The sequence below is a fragment of the Saccopteryx leptura genome, chromosome 11 (genome assembly GCF_036850995.1).
Source record: "Saccopteryx leptura isolate mSacLep1 chromosome 11, mSacLep1_pri_phased_curated, whole genome shotgun sequence".
Classification (NCBI taxonomy): Eukaryota; Metazoa; Chordata; class Mammalia; order Chiroptera; family Emballonuridae; genus Saccopteryx; species Saccopteryx leptura.
This window is the reverse complement of record NC_089513.1, coordinates 10,787,421-10,802,757: the sequence shown is the minus strand read 5'-3', so window position 1 is coordinate 10,802,757 and position 15,337 is coordinate 10,787,421. Positions and strand designations below refer to the sequence as shown.

General features: G+C 47.7%; 1 protein-coding gene across 2 annotated transcripts in view; it reads left to right on the top strand.

The window, feature by feature from the left end:
• TNFRSF11A (TNF receptor superfamily member 11a) overlaps positions 1-15,337 on the top strand; it is a 58,422-nt gene that overhangs the window by 15,025 nt on the left and 28,060 nt on the right. For both annotated transcript variants that reach the window (XM_066352947.1, XM_066352946.1), the window contains exons 2-4: positions 8,340-8,421; positions 10,666-10,791; positions 14,587-14,730. In XM_066352947.1, the coding sequence (XP_066209044.1) occupies positions 8,340-8,421; positions 10,666-10,791; positions 14,587-14,730 (352 nt within the window). The remainder of the gene's footprint in view (positions 1-8,339; positions 8,422-10,665; positions 10,792-14,586; positions 14,731-15,337) is intronic.

Genomic DNA, 15,337 nt, shown 5'->3' with positions numbered 1-15,337 from the left:
GGCCAGTAAGACTTGACCAGCTATGATGAATACCTTTGAGCTGGAGTTTTGAATACTCATTTTCCAGTGGAAACACATTCATAAAATGCATGGCAGAATGCCCCAAACCCTTTAGTAGCAAGTCAATTATAATACTGTTTGTGACAGTCATTATTCTCTTCACAGTCTTCTCAAAACTAGTCACATTTTTTTTATATTGTACCAAGTCACAGAATACTTGAACCTCACTTTCTGGTAACAGAATATATATTTTTTTCAAGAGCTGTATGTAAAATATATTTCTGTGAAGTGAATTATATTTTAAACAGAGCATTTTCTGTTTAAACCCTTCTGATTCTCTGTATCCATTTTTGTTATGACTTAAACCAAGGACCTGGCTGGTATAACTTGGGCTCTTCCAATTTTTAATGTGTTCCATAGGTCAGTGCATCCCCAGGTGGGGTGAACACACCCCAGCGAGGGTACCAGTGATCTGCTGGGGTGCCCTGGAGATCCCCAAAGCTACCCCTTATTTATAAGATACTATCTTTCATTCTAAGATGCTATCTTTTATACATGTCCATGTACTATTCTAAAGCATGAAATGCGAAGCTTTGGTTTGTAGAAAAGAAAATTGAGTCTGATTATTTTCTCTGTAAGTCTGGAAGCTTAAAGCTCTGTCTACCAAGTTATGTAAAGTGAAAATGTCTAGAAGGGCATTCACTCATAACTCAGTTATGTCCCAGTTAACAGGTCCCTGACAGATAGGATCTCGCAGCTGCTTTTATCAGCAGACACCCTGAGTAAGCTGTCTCTGTCCCCACCCAAGGACAGTTTATGTCACTGACTGAAACTGCAGACAGAAAGCCACTGAAATGACTCGGCCCGCTTGTCATGACTGCAGTCCCATGAGAAAGCACTTCTTGATGTGAAACCAACCATGCTTTTCCAAACATAAGCCTCTCTGATGAAAACATACCCCCCACCTCCAGCTGACAGCTGAGGAGTCAGAGAAGGCAGAGGGTGTGGCAGGAGAATTGTCAGGCCTTTGGGATTTTTCTGCGGGTCCCCTTCCTGTTTTTTCTGCCCTCTTTCTCTTTCCTCCTGACACTCCTTTCTGTTCACGCCCTCAGGAAGTGATGGATGCTTCCTACCTCTGCTCAGGTGTGCTCATTCGCATCCCTCCTTCTCTGACTGCCCGCCAGGTGTGCGCCTCTGTGCTGAGCGATTAATGCGATTATTTCATTCCTCAGACAGCCTCCTAGGAAGGTCTTTGGCTTCCAAGGAAGAAAGAAGCAAGCCTAATATTTTATTGAGTGTTGCTGCTTGCCAATGCTATGTCGTTGGTGCAAATTACCGTGTCTGATCTTCAGCGCCGTGGGGTGGGCATAGTTTATGAGGCCCATCTTACAGGTGAGAAGACTGAGGCTTAGAATTGGCTTTTTTTTTTTCTTGCCCTCTAATTGTAGAAATATAGACAGTTTTGGTAAAAAAAAAAAAAAAATGTCAAACAACAAAAGAAAGGAGAGGAAGAAACAATGTCGGGCATTCTTCTGTCCATGCCAAACTGGAAGCTCTATTCTGAGAGTTGCCCTGGGTAGAAAAGATCTCCTTGCTGTGCCACCCTGGCGGGTGGGGGGCACCGGGCCCCTCCCCGCCTGCTCCCCAGCACGCTGCCTGCCCGCCCCCCTCACCCGCTCTCCCAGCCCCTAGGGCTGCCCGGCTAAATCCCCACATTCCGGCCCGTCAGACTTGACTTGAGTTAGCATTTTTCTCTTTTTCTGTGAAAATCGGCCTTATCTGACTTCCGAGCACACGACCCCTAGCTGGTTATGAACTTTTCACCGAGAAGCCTGGTGGCGCGATGCGGTTCTCCCCGTTGCCGGGCACGTGACAGTGCCAGGGCCAAGACTAGAAGCGAGATGAAAGAGCGAGGGGCGCTCTGGAGGCGTTTGGAGAAAAGGCGCCACGAAAGGGCAAAACCGAAAAGCCCCCCGCCCCACAGCACATCAGTCTTTAAAGGGTCGGCGTTCTGATTCAGACCTGAAACGTTTGTGAGGTCGAGAAACTCATTCATACCTCTCCCCCTGCCCTGTCCGCCCAGCGAGCTGGGAGCCGACATTCAGAGCAAGGGACAAGAAGTGACCACGTTTCTTTGTGGGTTACTCTGGTCTATTGATTTACATTGTATCTGTTTCTAAAAATAAAAAGGCTGCAAAGAGAAACAACTTTCTGGGTGAGACCAGCAGAGTGAAGAGGCTGTTGGCATTCCTGAGACTTACCGGGAGTTTAATTCAACTCTCTTCTGAGTAGGAGTGGTTTCCGCGTGACTTTCATTCAGGATATTTTTCCCTCAAGGGCAACGGGGCTCACAAGGGACGTGTTATTTTCACATTTGATAGTTTTTCTCTTAACAAAAAACCCACGTTTCAGTTCCACTGTAACATTCAAACAATTGATACCATCTTTTACTAAAATGATAGCCGAATTCTCAAATACAGTCACAGATGATATTTTACAAAAGAAAAACCTATGGAAAATCCTGCATTTATTGTCCCCTGTCGGGTCCTTTCCCCCTCCCTTGGGCGCCTCTTTCTGCTCTGTCCCACGTCAGCATGAGGGTTCGGTAGAACCAGGAAGTAATGGTGGCGTCCAGGATTACATTTGCCGCACTTGGGTTGATGAACAGCCCCCTAAAAAGAAGTATTTCAGTCTGCCTTCCCTCCAGGGTCCTGAGCACAGACCTCCTCTCGCCTCCCAGAAATGGGAGGTTTCTTCAGCGTGGGGCTTTTCAGAGTGAGACCCGCCCTGGCTCTGTGTCAGGAAATAAATCCACATCACTTTGTAAAGAGAATTTTCAATTATGATCTATATATTATCTCCCTTTTCCCCCCACCCCAGCCCCAAAGCCTTGCATAGGCTGCGGATATGCTTTATTCTAGGAGAGCTTGTCAGCCGTTACCATAAACACCAGCCTATATGCCCCGAAACTAATATACACAGAACCCACAGGACAGCAAGGCCGCAGGAGGAATTAAAGATGTCTCGCACCTTTAACTCTTTTAGTTTAATTTTAATTTTTTTTATTTATTGATTTTAGCGAGAGAAGAAAAGAGAGGGAGAGACTGGAACAGAGATTTGTTTCTGTGTGTGCCCAGACCTGGGATCAAATCGACAACTTCTGCGCTTTGGGACGATGCTCTACCGAGCTATCTGGCCAGGGCCACTTTAACTCCTTAAAAAAAAAAAGAAGAAGAAGACTTTCTGGCCCTGGCCGGATGGCTCAGTGGTAGAGCGTTGGCCTGGCATGCAGGAGTCCCGGGTTCGATTCCTGGCCAGGGCACACAGGAGAAGCGCCCATCTGCTTCCCCACCCCTATCCCTCTCCTTCCTCTCTGTCTCTCTCTTCCCCTCCCGCAGCCAAGGCTCCACTGGAGCAAAGTTGGCCCGGGCGCTGAGGATGGCTCTATGGCCTCTGCCCCAGGTGCTAGAGTGGCTCTGGTTGTAGCAGAGCGACGCCCCAGATGGGCGGGCAGAGCATCTTCCCCTGGTGGGCATGCCGGGTGGATCCTGGTCAGGCGCATGCGGGAGTCTGTCTGACTGCCTCCCCATTTCCAACTTCAGAAAAATACCAAAAAAAAAAAAAAAAGAAGGCTTTCTGAGGAATTCATATGGAAAGAGGGGGAGTAAAGGGTATTTGCTATAAACAGAAGCTAGTGTTCCTTATTCATTCAAGGTCGGTCTATTAGAAAACAAGGGTTACTTAACATAAACCCCGTGGGCCAAACATTTTTGTAGTTTATTGATTACAAACCATAGAAGGGCCATGCCAATCCATGGCTGTTTTTTACATGACTTCCAAGTACCATAAATCAAACTGTATTCCCCAACACAAACATGCTGCAAACAAACCTATCCCAGCTGACCTCCAAGGGGGACATAATAGTCCCCCAGATGGGTCACAGAGAAGTTCTTCTTTCTACCTGCAGATGGGTGCTCAAGAAATGCTGACACTGGTTGCCTGTGTGGAAGGCTGCCTGGGAGGGAGACTCCTTGAGAGCCTGTTGTACCTTCTACAGGCTGCATCATGCAACTGTATACTCTCTTCAATAAATAAAAAAATGTTCAGTGATTCTGCCTTATTTGCTGAATAAAAACAATGGTTTGAAAGCTCTATTGTTGACATTATCTGCTTCTCCATCCCTCTCCCTTCTCTCTCTCTCTCTCTCTTTTTCTCTCTTCACCTCCCACAGCTATGGCTCAATTGGTTTGAGCAAACTGGCCTCGGGTGCTGAGGATGGCTCCATGGCCACCATGTCAGACACTAAAAAATGGCACTGTTGCTGAGCAATGGAGCAATGGCCCCAGATGGGCAGAGCATTGCCCCCTAGTGGGCTTGCCAGGTGGATCCTGGTTGGGCCACATGCAGGAGTCTGTCTCTCTACCTCCTTTCTTCTCACTAAAAAACAAACAAAAAAGCTCTATTGTTTTAGAAGGAAACAAATCAGTCATAAAGGCAAACTAGAAAAAAATCTAGATAACTAAACATCAGACATCTCAACATACCAAAGGCCTTCCATAGCTGCATTCTGGGCAAAGAGAAGAGGGTGGCTGACAAAATCACCCCATTAACTGAAAGTCTGCAGATGTGTGCTGATGTCCCTTGTTGCCTGGAAGATTACTTCCATCCCTCTTACGCAGGAACATGCTTTCATCAAATTATGGCCTTCCTGGGATTGCTATCAATAACAAGAGTCACCACCTCGCAACCATTGGGAGCTTGGTCTTGGAGAATGGAGCCAGGTCCAAATTCTGAGCCATTAGAAGGGAAGGACCAGAGGATTAGGAGAAGGCTTGAATGGCTTGGGGACTCTCCCTAGTGGCTGGTGAGATGGTAGATATTGAACAGGAATTTCTGAGGGGAAATGAGGGGACAAGCTGTCAGGCACTGAAAGGCATTTGTTCATTCATGCACAAAAAAGTGCCATTCAGAGAGTACCCGTAGCAGGCCAGCCAGGGAGACTGGCGTGGAGTAGAGGATAACCGGCACGAACTAACAGGAAACCAAGCCCAAGCTGGTGGGACTCATGGACTTGGAACCTGGGAGTCCGGCCGCAGAGCCAGTCTGGGCTGCGGTATCAAGAGGCAAGTGTCCTGCACGGTCCTCTAACAGAGGCTCCCTCCCAGAGCTGGCTCTGCACATGCAGGGAGGGGACACTGGGAGCGGGCAGCCAGGACCCAGGGGGGGACAGGACAATAAAGACACGTTCTCCTGAATGTGCACCTTCAGAGAACTTTCCAGCTTCTCTCTGTGTACCCTACTTCCTTAAATATATCCATGTAAGTATGTTGTCTTTTAAGTTGAATATTTATTGCCATCTTGAAGATTGAAGGTGTACTGCAAAGAATAGAAGGTCACTAGAGGACAAAGTCGGATTCTGTCTAAGCTGTACCTCCAATAGATTCACGCCATGCTCTTCTGCCTCTAACAGCACGTTTTCCCAGGAGGAGACTGCTGCTGCTCGTCTGAGGCCTGTCGTCCTAACGGTCTGCCAAGTAGACACGTCAGCTTGGGGTTCAGGATGTGTTCTAGAACTAGATAGCGCGGTCATTGCACAACGACCACAGAATGTGTTAAAAACCACTGAGTTGTGCCCTTTGAAAGAGTGAATTTTATGGCGTGTGAGTTAGATCTCAAATTTAAGAAAGAAGAAATGTCCAGGTGTAAAGTCACAGTAAGCTTAGCTGGTAGAAATGCCTTCTAAGGAATGAAAATCGGGTTATGCACTAGGACCTCTGGTCACTTCTGGAATCAGGGAGGTCTCCATTTTTGCCAGGAAGTAGAAGCCTGCATTAGACCACCGATTTTCCACTGGTGTGCCACAAAGAGAGACACACCAGTGTGCCGCAGGAGTTTTTAAAGCATGCAATACCTATTGAGCTACGGGCACTGACCGCTTTTCCCTTAGATTATCAAGTAGAAAAATAACAGCTAACACAACACGAGTCCAGTGCGAATGTATCAAAATCATATCTTTCATTTATTAATTTTATTTTGTCACAGATTGGCAAAATATACATTTTCTGGTGCGCTGCAGAATTTCAGTAACACATTTACATGTGCCGTGAGAGGAAAAAGGTTGAAAATCGCTGGGTTAGATGGCAGATGGGTTGGACAAGTCACAACCGCACTCCTAAATGTGTACACAAACTGTCCCCATGTCCCACAGGAGCCAGGATCGGGAGCCCGGGGAGCGGCCAGTAGCAACTGCTCCTGGGGTAGCCCTGCTCCAAACTCCCCTGTTAGAGCCCTTTAGTATATGTCATGCAGCGTGCGCTTACCTCACTGAGCCTGCTGCAGCTCTCTCAGGTCAGAAGCCACCGAGGGCTCTCCTCCTGTGAAATATGGCCTGAGCACAGAGTTACTTCCTTGGCCTCAGTCATCAGCATTGCAGCCTGGCCCAGCATTAGGCACGGGGAACCCTGCTCAGCAGACGTGCGCGGACCTCACTCGGCTTGACCATTGTGCCTCTGCTCCTTGGCCCTCCGTGTGCAGACCTGACTGTGCTGGACACGGGACGGGGTGGGGGGGGCAGGGGGGCATGTGGCAGGCAACCTACCAGGAAATGGATTCCTCCAAGAGCAAAGAGTAAGAGAGACCAGAAAGGAGCAGTGGCGAGATTTCTGTCTCATCATTCTTCCTGCTTTCCTCTGGGCTCACGATGCTGTCCTTGGGCCACTCTCGCTCGATGAATTCACATTACCTGGTGTCCATGGGGGTGTTGGTTGGGTCTAGGAAGTGAGTCCAGATATCACCTTCCTGGCCCACGTGGTTCCAGGAACGCCTCTGACTTCCCATTCCCCCACCACCACCACACACTCATGTAGCCCAGGGTTTTCTGGGCACGGTGCTCTCATCATGAAACGTCCTCCCACATCAGAGGTATTTTGAGGCTGCATGGCTTCTTCACAGCCTTGTTATTTCGACACCCTTCCTCCACGTGCAGATGAAGGCTGCTCCCCAGTCTGCCTATGGGCTCCATCACCACCCCTCTCCCCGCCCCATGTGCCCTTTCTGACCGACCAACCTGACTGGACCGCGGTGCCTCAAAGCAATCTTCCCTCCCTCCACTGCGGGCTCCCTTTTCCTCCTCTGCCCCTGAACCATTTGTCCCGTAAGACTGAGCTCACTCGTCCAGTCCTGCCCTGTAGGAAACCAGCCCCAGCCTTCCGCAGGGAGGTCAGGCCCATCAGCCTCCATCATAGCAGCCAGGTGTGTCATCCCTGGGGAGCAAGGTTCATCACTCTGGATCCCTGGGAGCCCGCGGGAGCCTGCCCCTTGGTACCCCATGATTTGATGCCTGTTCCACTAAACCCAGTTATTCAGTTTCACTGTTCGATTTCTGCATGACTGCCTGTCAGCAAGGGCTTTTTCTTTTTCTTTTCTTCTTTTCTCACACTGAGAAAGCTGAGGAGGAAAAGAGGTTGTCTGTGGCACGCTGATAAGGATCTCTGAGTGAACGTAGGGGACTCGGCTCCTTGTCTTGTTCCATGTAGACGGGCAGACTGGGAAGTGAGTATTGGTGTTAGAATCATACAGAAAGGACACAGAAAGCAGCCCGGCCCGGGTCCATCAGCAAGCGGCTGTCAGGACTCCTTGCACCAAATTTACATGGCTCCTGTCACAGCTTGCTGTGCCTCCTTTTAAAATTCTCTCCATGTTTAAACAAAATTTTAAGGTGAGCAGTGTTAAATGTCTTTCAGAAATCAGAGATGGCTTTTAAGACCAAATTTGACATTCCCTGGTAATAACACACAGAGCAGGGCAAACGTGGGCGTACAGTGGTGAGCACGTGACGCAGTTTACTTTTGCCTTATTTACTTGTCCACACGAACAACTGTAGGCCTGCGTTTGCCCACCCGTACACGTTAAAGGCCCCTTGTGCTCTCCCGTGGTGATGACCAAGGCTGACTGAGCCTGTTATCCACCACGGGACCCACAGAAGTGGGACCGACTTGATGTGTAGCTTGTATATAGCAGTTTTCAAACTTCTGCATCCAGTGTGTAAATTTTCCTTTGCTTCATGGTATCACCATGGACAAAACCAAAATATTTTCAAATGTGCAAGTGGGTTTTCGTTGTCAGGATCAGTTGGTTGTATCCCTTTTTAGGGGGAAATGGGCTAGAACAGGAAAGTGACATTTGGGGGGCGGGGATAATATTACCAAGAGCAGTTTCAGGACTGTTTATGATGTTTTCTTATACTTTTCCAAACTGTAATTTGTTGACTCTTTTTTGTTGTTGTTGTTATTCAGAACGAACTTGTGCATAATCTCCGCCTGGTGTCCCTTTTCTTTCAGGTGACTTTTCAGCTCACCCTGCCGTGTGCCAGCGAGAGGCAGTACCATCGTTTCGGACAGTGCTGTAACAAGTGTGAACCAGGTCTGTGCTTCCGACCCACCTCTCGGTGTCCCTAAAAGTGGGTGGAGCTTTTTTTTTTTAAATCTGAAGAATGTTTTCTATCTGCCTGATGAAGAAAGAACTTGGATGGACGTTTTGTGGTAGCAGCAGGGGCTAATGTCTGCCACTCTGAAGACAAACACCTTTCTTCTCTCCATAGATAAAATCACGTAGAAATCAAAGGCAGTTTCATAAACTGGTATTTAATTCATGCTGGAATGCCTCTTTCCAAAAACACTATTTCTTGAGAAGGCAAGAAGGTTTTTTTGTTTGTTTTTCTTTTTATTAATTGTAATGGGGTAACATTGATAAATCAGGGTACATATGTTCAGAGAAAATATCTCCAGGTTATTTTGACATTTGATTATGTTGCATACCCCTCACCCAAAGTCAAATTGTCCTCTGTCACCTTCTATCTGGTTTTCTTTGTGCCCTTCCCCTCCCCCACTCCTCCCTCTTCTCCCCCCCACCCCCGCCCTGTAACCATCACACTCTTGTCCATGTCTCTGAGTCTCGTTTTTATGTCGCATCTATGTATGGAATCATATAGTTCTTAGTTTTTTCTGATTTACTTATTTCACTCAGTATAATGTTATCAAGGTCCATCTATGTTGTTGTAAATGATCCGATGTCATCATTTCTTATGGCTGAGTAGTATTCCATAGTATACGAGTGGCACAGTGGATAGAGTGTCGGACTGGGATGCGGAAGACCCAGGTTTGAGACCCCGAGGTCTCCAGCTTGAGCGCGGGTTCATCTGGTTTGAGCAAAAGCTCACCAGCTTGGACCCAAGGTCGCTGGCTCGAGCAAGGGGTTACTCAGTCTGCTGAAGGCCCACGGTCAAGGCACATGTGAGAAAGCAATCAATGAACAACAAAGGTGTTGCAACGAAAAACTGATGATTGTCACTTCTCATCTCTCTTTGTTCCTGTCTGTGTATCCCTACCTATCTCTCTCTCTGACTCTCTCTCTGTGGCAAGAAGGTTTTTAAAAGTATGCGTTAGCATTTTGTGATTCAAACTCTCAAAATATGCAGTTAAATTCTTATTGAAAAATATTATCACAGAAAAATTGGGGTTGAGGGGATAACCATACTGGAATTGTTGCTACCAAAATTGCCTAGACCCTGTTAACTTTCTCCCTACAAACATAGCTGCCGTGTCTGGAAGGTGGGCTGGTGACGATTTCCCCAAAATTGTTCCCCTATGACCACACATTTCTACGGCCCCAGCGAACTCCCAAGTCCATAGGGTCCGCATTTACTCATTGCTCTGGGGAGGGGAGCGTATCTTTGAGGAAAAGGTGGTTACTTTATAACAGGGGTTGGGAAGCTTTTTGGCTGAGAGAGCCATGAACACCACATATTTTAAAATGTAATTCTGTGAGAGCCATACAACGACCCGTGTATGTTAGGCATTAATTATCCAATAAAAATTTGGTGTTGTCCTGGAGGACAGCTGTGATTGGCTCCAGCCACCCGCAACCATGAACATGAGCAGTAGGAAATGAATGGATTGTAATACATGAGAATGTTTTATATTTTTAACATTATTTTTTTAATTAAAGATTTGTCTGCAAGCCAGATGCAGCCATCAAAAGAGCCACATCTGGCTTGCGAGCCATAGGTTCCCGGCCCCTGGCTTATAACAAGCCTCTCTACATATTTCAGCTCCAAATCTTTCTTGGATGTGCAGAATCAAGATCCATTGCATGTGCATGTGCATGTGTGCATGTGCGTGTGTGTGTGTGTGTGTGTGCGCGCGCGCGCAGGACTCTCTGATCAAACTACATGAACCAGGAGCTCACAGTGTATGTAGGACAGAAGAGGGTAACTATCCAGATTGATGGTGGGGGGATTGGAGATAGGAGTAGAGGGGAAGCATAGCTCTCTTGCTTAGCCTGCAGGGAACCCCTTGAGTTCTGCAGGCACCAGTTTGAAAACTATTGAGCTTTATAACTTAGTCATCAGAGCTTTGGGGTGGGAAGGGTGATCTGTCACATTGAAGACGTAAGAGCCTGCTGTGACCCGAGAAGTTATATTTTAAGCCAGCCTGGAGTCCTACGGAGCCCTCCACTGCGAGGTGCGGCCTTATCTCGTGTATCCTACTGTCTTTGGGGCACTTTCTGGGATCACGGTCATGTAAATGGTCCAGTAGACTGGCGCCTTTTGTTATTTTGGTTTTTGGGATATTTTTGATTAGTGTACCTTTCCTTTTCTAATCTAAGGAACATATATGTCTTCCAAATGCACTACTACCTCGGACAGTGTGTGCCTGCCCTGTGGCCGGGATGAATACCTATCCACCTGGAATGAAGAAGATAAATGCTTGCTGCATAAAGTCTGCGATACAGGTGAGTCAGTCATGTCGGTGGGAAGATGGGTAAACGACAGTTTTAGATCTAGCTGTGCTGTGTCTTTGGCGGGGCGTAGGACGTAGTTGGTATAATGTTATGTCAGGAACCACACAAGAGCTGATTTCCTCTCTCTGGTATCAGCAGCTATTGACGATCACAGCCAGATCAGTTTTCCTTAGGTGATGTTCCATTTCTATCAATCCTTCTCCATTTCTCAGCTGGCATACTTGATCAAAAGAAATTTCCCTTGCCAGCTGTGTGCTGTTACCCTGAAATGCAGTACATACAGGAAGGGCAGAAGGAATGCTTATGCCTTTGTTTACCACGTTCCAAAATAATGACTTGATCACCAAGCTTTCTCCAAAGGATTTCACAAGACTATGAGGAACTCGTGAACTTAGAGTTAAGGTGTTTCAGTCTATTGCAGTGGCTGGTTTCAGGGCTGCTCAGACTGCCCCACCTCCTACAGGTGACCCCATCTTTCATATGACCCCGGGCGTCTTTAAGAGCTCCCTTGCTTCCTGGCTCATCTTGGACATCTGCCCTGTACCTGGAAGCAGACATTTCTCCAAGGATTCCTGATCGTATTTGGAGAAACATCTTCTTTAGCAACCTTCTTCTGGGTGCTAGGGAGACTCATTGCTTCTGATTGATCCTTATTTATATGGTTTTTCTTTCCCAGTGGAAAAAAATACTGAGAAATGTATATGTTTTAAAACCATAATTTTTCTAACATGTTGGGGACAGCTGGCAGGTTTGGGTTGGAGAAGATAACACAGAAACTCCACTGAGCAGAAGCATCTGATCAAGTCTTTTTTCTTCCCTCTGCTTAGTAATGACCTTGACTCACTGCTGACCTTGACTCATTGCTGTCTCTCGGAAATAAGGACTCATTCTGTCTACTGCCCAAATTGATTAGAGTGCAAAGCCTGGTTCACGAAGATATGTAAGAATACATCAGGCTTGCATTCAGTTGCAGTGAGTGGGATACTGTGCACGTTTATACACACCGGCCTCAGACAGGGGGCACAGAAGGGAATGGAGATTTCTCCCGGTTCACTGTGCTTGGGCCTGAAGGGGATGAGGATAAGAAATGCCCCACCCTCCCTGCTGGCTGCCACTGGAGCGAGTAAAGGAGGGTGCAGGTTTCATTTGTATATTTCTCTTTCCCTTGGAACTGTGCTCTAGTCAGTGCAGGCTGCTATCACAGAAATCCATCCACAGACTGAGGGGATTAAGTAACAAAAATTGACATCTCACAGTTCTGGAGGTTGGACGTCTGCAATCAGGGTACCAGCACGGCCAGGTTCTTGGTGAGGGCCCTCTTCTTGGTCTCAGGACAGCGGCTTTTTTGTTGTGTCCTCTCTGGCAGAGAGCAGAGAGGAGCAAGCTCTCTGCTGTGTTTTTTGTTTGTTTATTTGTTTTTTGTGTGTGTTTTTCCGAAGTTAGAAATGGGGAGGCAGTCAGACAGACTCCCGCATGTGCCCTACCAGTATCCACCTGGCATGCCCACCAGGGGGCAAAGCTCTGCCCATCTGGGGCATTGCTCCATTGCAACCAGAGCCATTCTAGCATCTGAGGCAGAGGCCATGGAGCCATCCTCAATGCCCAGGCCAACTTTGCTCCAATGGATCCTTGGCTGTGGGAGGGGAAGAGAGAGATAGAGAGGAAGGAAAAGGGGAAGGCTGTAGAAGTAGGTGCTTCTCCTGTGTGCCCTGGTCAGGAATCAAACCTGGGACTTCCACACACTGGGCCAATGTTCTACCATTGAGCCAACTGGCCTGGGCCTTCTGCTGTGTTTTTTATAAGGGCACTAATCCCATTCATGAGGGCTCCACCCTCCTGACCTAATCACTTCTCAAAGGCCCCACCTCCTAATACCATCACATTGAGGGTTAGGAGTTCAATATAGGAATTTTGAGGAGACACAAACATCAATCCATAAAAATCTGTAATTTTTCAGGAACATAAGTACAAGGGCCTTTTGGAATCCAGGTGAGATGGGAGTAGAAGGTCTGTTTTAAATAATGTTACTGTGCTGTATTGTGTGTGTGTGGTGTGTGTGTGTGTGCAGTTGATCCTCATTATTCAGCATGGTTATGTTCTATACCAGGGGTCCCCAAACTACGGCCTGCGGGCCGCATGCGGCCCCCTGAGGCCATTTATTGGCCCCCATAGTGCACTTTCGGAAGGAGCACCTCTTTCATTGGTGGTCAATTGGCAGCGTTGCTCACATACAGTACTACTTCCGGTGACACGGGATACACGTGTCACGGCTCCGGAAGTGCATCATATCACTTGTTACAGCTAGCAGTGACAAATATGGAACCGGACATTGATCGTCTTATTAGCCAAAAGCAGGCCCATAGTTCCCATTGAAATACTGGTCAGTTTGTTGATTTAAATTTACTTGTTATTTATTTTAAATATTGTATTTGTTCCCATTTTGTTTTTTTTACTTTAAAATAAGATATGTGCAGTGTGCATAGGGATTTGTTCATAGTTTTTTTTTATAGTCCGGCCCTCCAATGGTCTGAAGGACAGTGAACTGGCCCCCTCTGTAAAAAGTTCGGGGACCCCTGTTCTATACAATCACCACAAACACTGAACTAGCAAATACTGAACTTCTGTTCCTAAGAGAAACACAGGTTCCTGCAAGCTTCTGGTCCCAGCGGTTTTGCCATCCGATCAACACACCACCACCTTGTTTTAAGTGTGTTTCTGTTTAAGGACACCTTATTTAATAAGTACTTGATTCATTAACACTGGACTCACAACCCACAGCACTGTAACTCATGCCTGAACTAAGTTTATCTAATACACATTTTTTTCTCCCTAAGACATGCTGCTGCCTCCTTGGGCTTAGAAGCACTGGACAGCACATATGCCCTGTGCTTGGGGGCTGTTTTAAACAGTGAACTCACCAACAGCAAGTGCATACAAACGCCAAACATAGGACACTAAACAGACCACAAAAAGGACACTTGTTTCCAGAATGAGAGCTGAACCAATAAGGCAGAACCTTGTTCACTCTTACCTGGAACATGCAGGTCCAGTGTGTGGCTGAACATTGTCACCACCCTGCAGAAGTGCCAGTGGCATTGATTTGGGGGCTACAGTGACATTTTAGCCAGTGGGTGAAACTGCTGACATGAATCAGTGGATAGGAAGGACCAACTGGGTGTGAGCATTCACCTGTCCTCCACAAAAACTGCCCAGGGTAACAGGAGAGCACTTCGCAATGCGCTGTGAGAAAAGACATGTTATCCCCAGTGAGTGGGGACAGAAGAATTCCCCAGCGTGGCTTCGGGCCCAGCCTCTGCACTCCTCCACTTACTTACCTGCAAGGGGACCCCAGGTTTCCAACTGAATAACTGTGGCCCCGCAGGCTCTCAGAAGGAATCTCCAATCTCCAGAAACCTCGTTCTCTTAGGTCCTGTCTGGCATTTGTGTTGATACTGTTCATCACATTTGAATTTACTTAAAATCGGGAGACTATGAAGTCCCTTTTGCATTAGCCAAAGTCAGTGGTGACTGCAAACTCTCCAGCCCATAATCTTCCCACTAACGTAAAGAGTGCTTTTTACAAAGCCACATGACTCTTGATTATTGAGAGAGGGAAAACCCCACTGGGGTGTTGGAGTGCCAGGAGCAGGAACTGGGAGGGAACTTGTAGTTCCTGAAAGTGTCCGTGCCCCGGAGGAGGCCTGGCACTGCATTCCGGGGAGTGGCACAGTGCGGTGGCAGGTGGGTGCCTGCCGTGCCACGCTACCCTGTCTCTGTTGCCCGCAGGCAAGGCCCTGGTGGCGGTGGAGCCCGGCAACCAGACGGCCCCGCGGCGCTGCGCCTGCACGGCCGGCTACCACTGGAGCGAGGACTGCGACTGCTGCCGCCGCAATGCCGAGTGCGCGCCGGGCTTCGGCGTCCGGCTCCCCGGTACGGGCTCGCTCTCTCTTTCGGTACTCATGCAATCCCCCCTCCCCCCCGCCCCAAGGCCGAGGCCGGCTCCCAGAGGGCTCCCTGCGGCGTGAACTCCCCGGGGAGCCGGGGAGCATCAGAGGAGCAGGAGGGTACCCTGGGAACGGAGCCCACGTTCTGGTCCAACAGGAGCGCGTGAGTGCTTGGCCCACGTGCCTGGCTCCAGGCTTCTCCATCTGCGAAGACTCAGGCTGGCCCCACCCCTTAGGAGGGAACCCGATAACGCAAGGGTCCACCAAGATTAAAAAAAAGTGTGTCCCCTCTTAGCAGAATTGAAAAAAAAAATCATGCACCATTAGCATATATTTAAGTTGACAGCTCAAATTTTTTTATTACAAATTTAGAGTTGCTAAGGGCTTCGTTTTCAGGGAATGATAGCAATAGTAACACTTTATAAAGTATTCAATGGAGTGTCAGCACCATAGCAATTTTATACCCGTCATCATGTATTGAAAAGTGCACTCATTGCCTGAACTGTAGGAAATGTTATGCAGTTCTTTTCCCTGCTTTGATTTGTGTTGATGTCACCTTCCCCACAGAATTGTATCCTAATGTATTTTTGTGC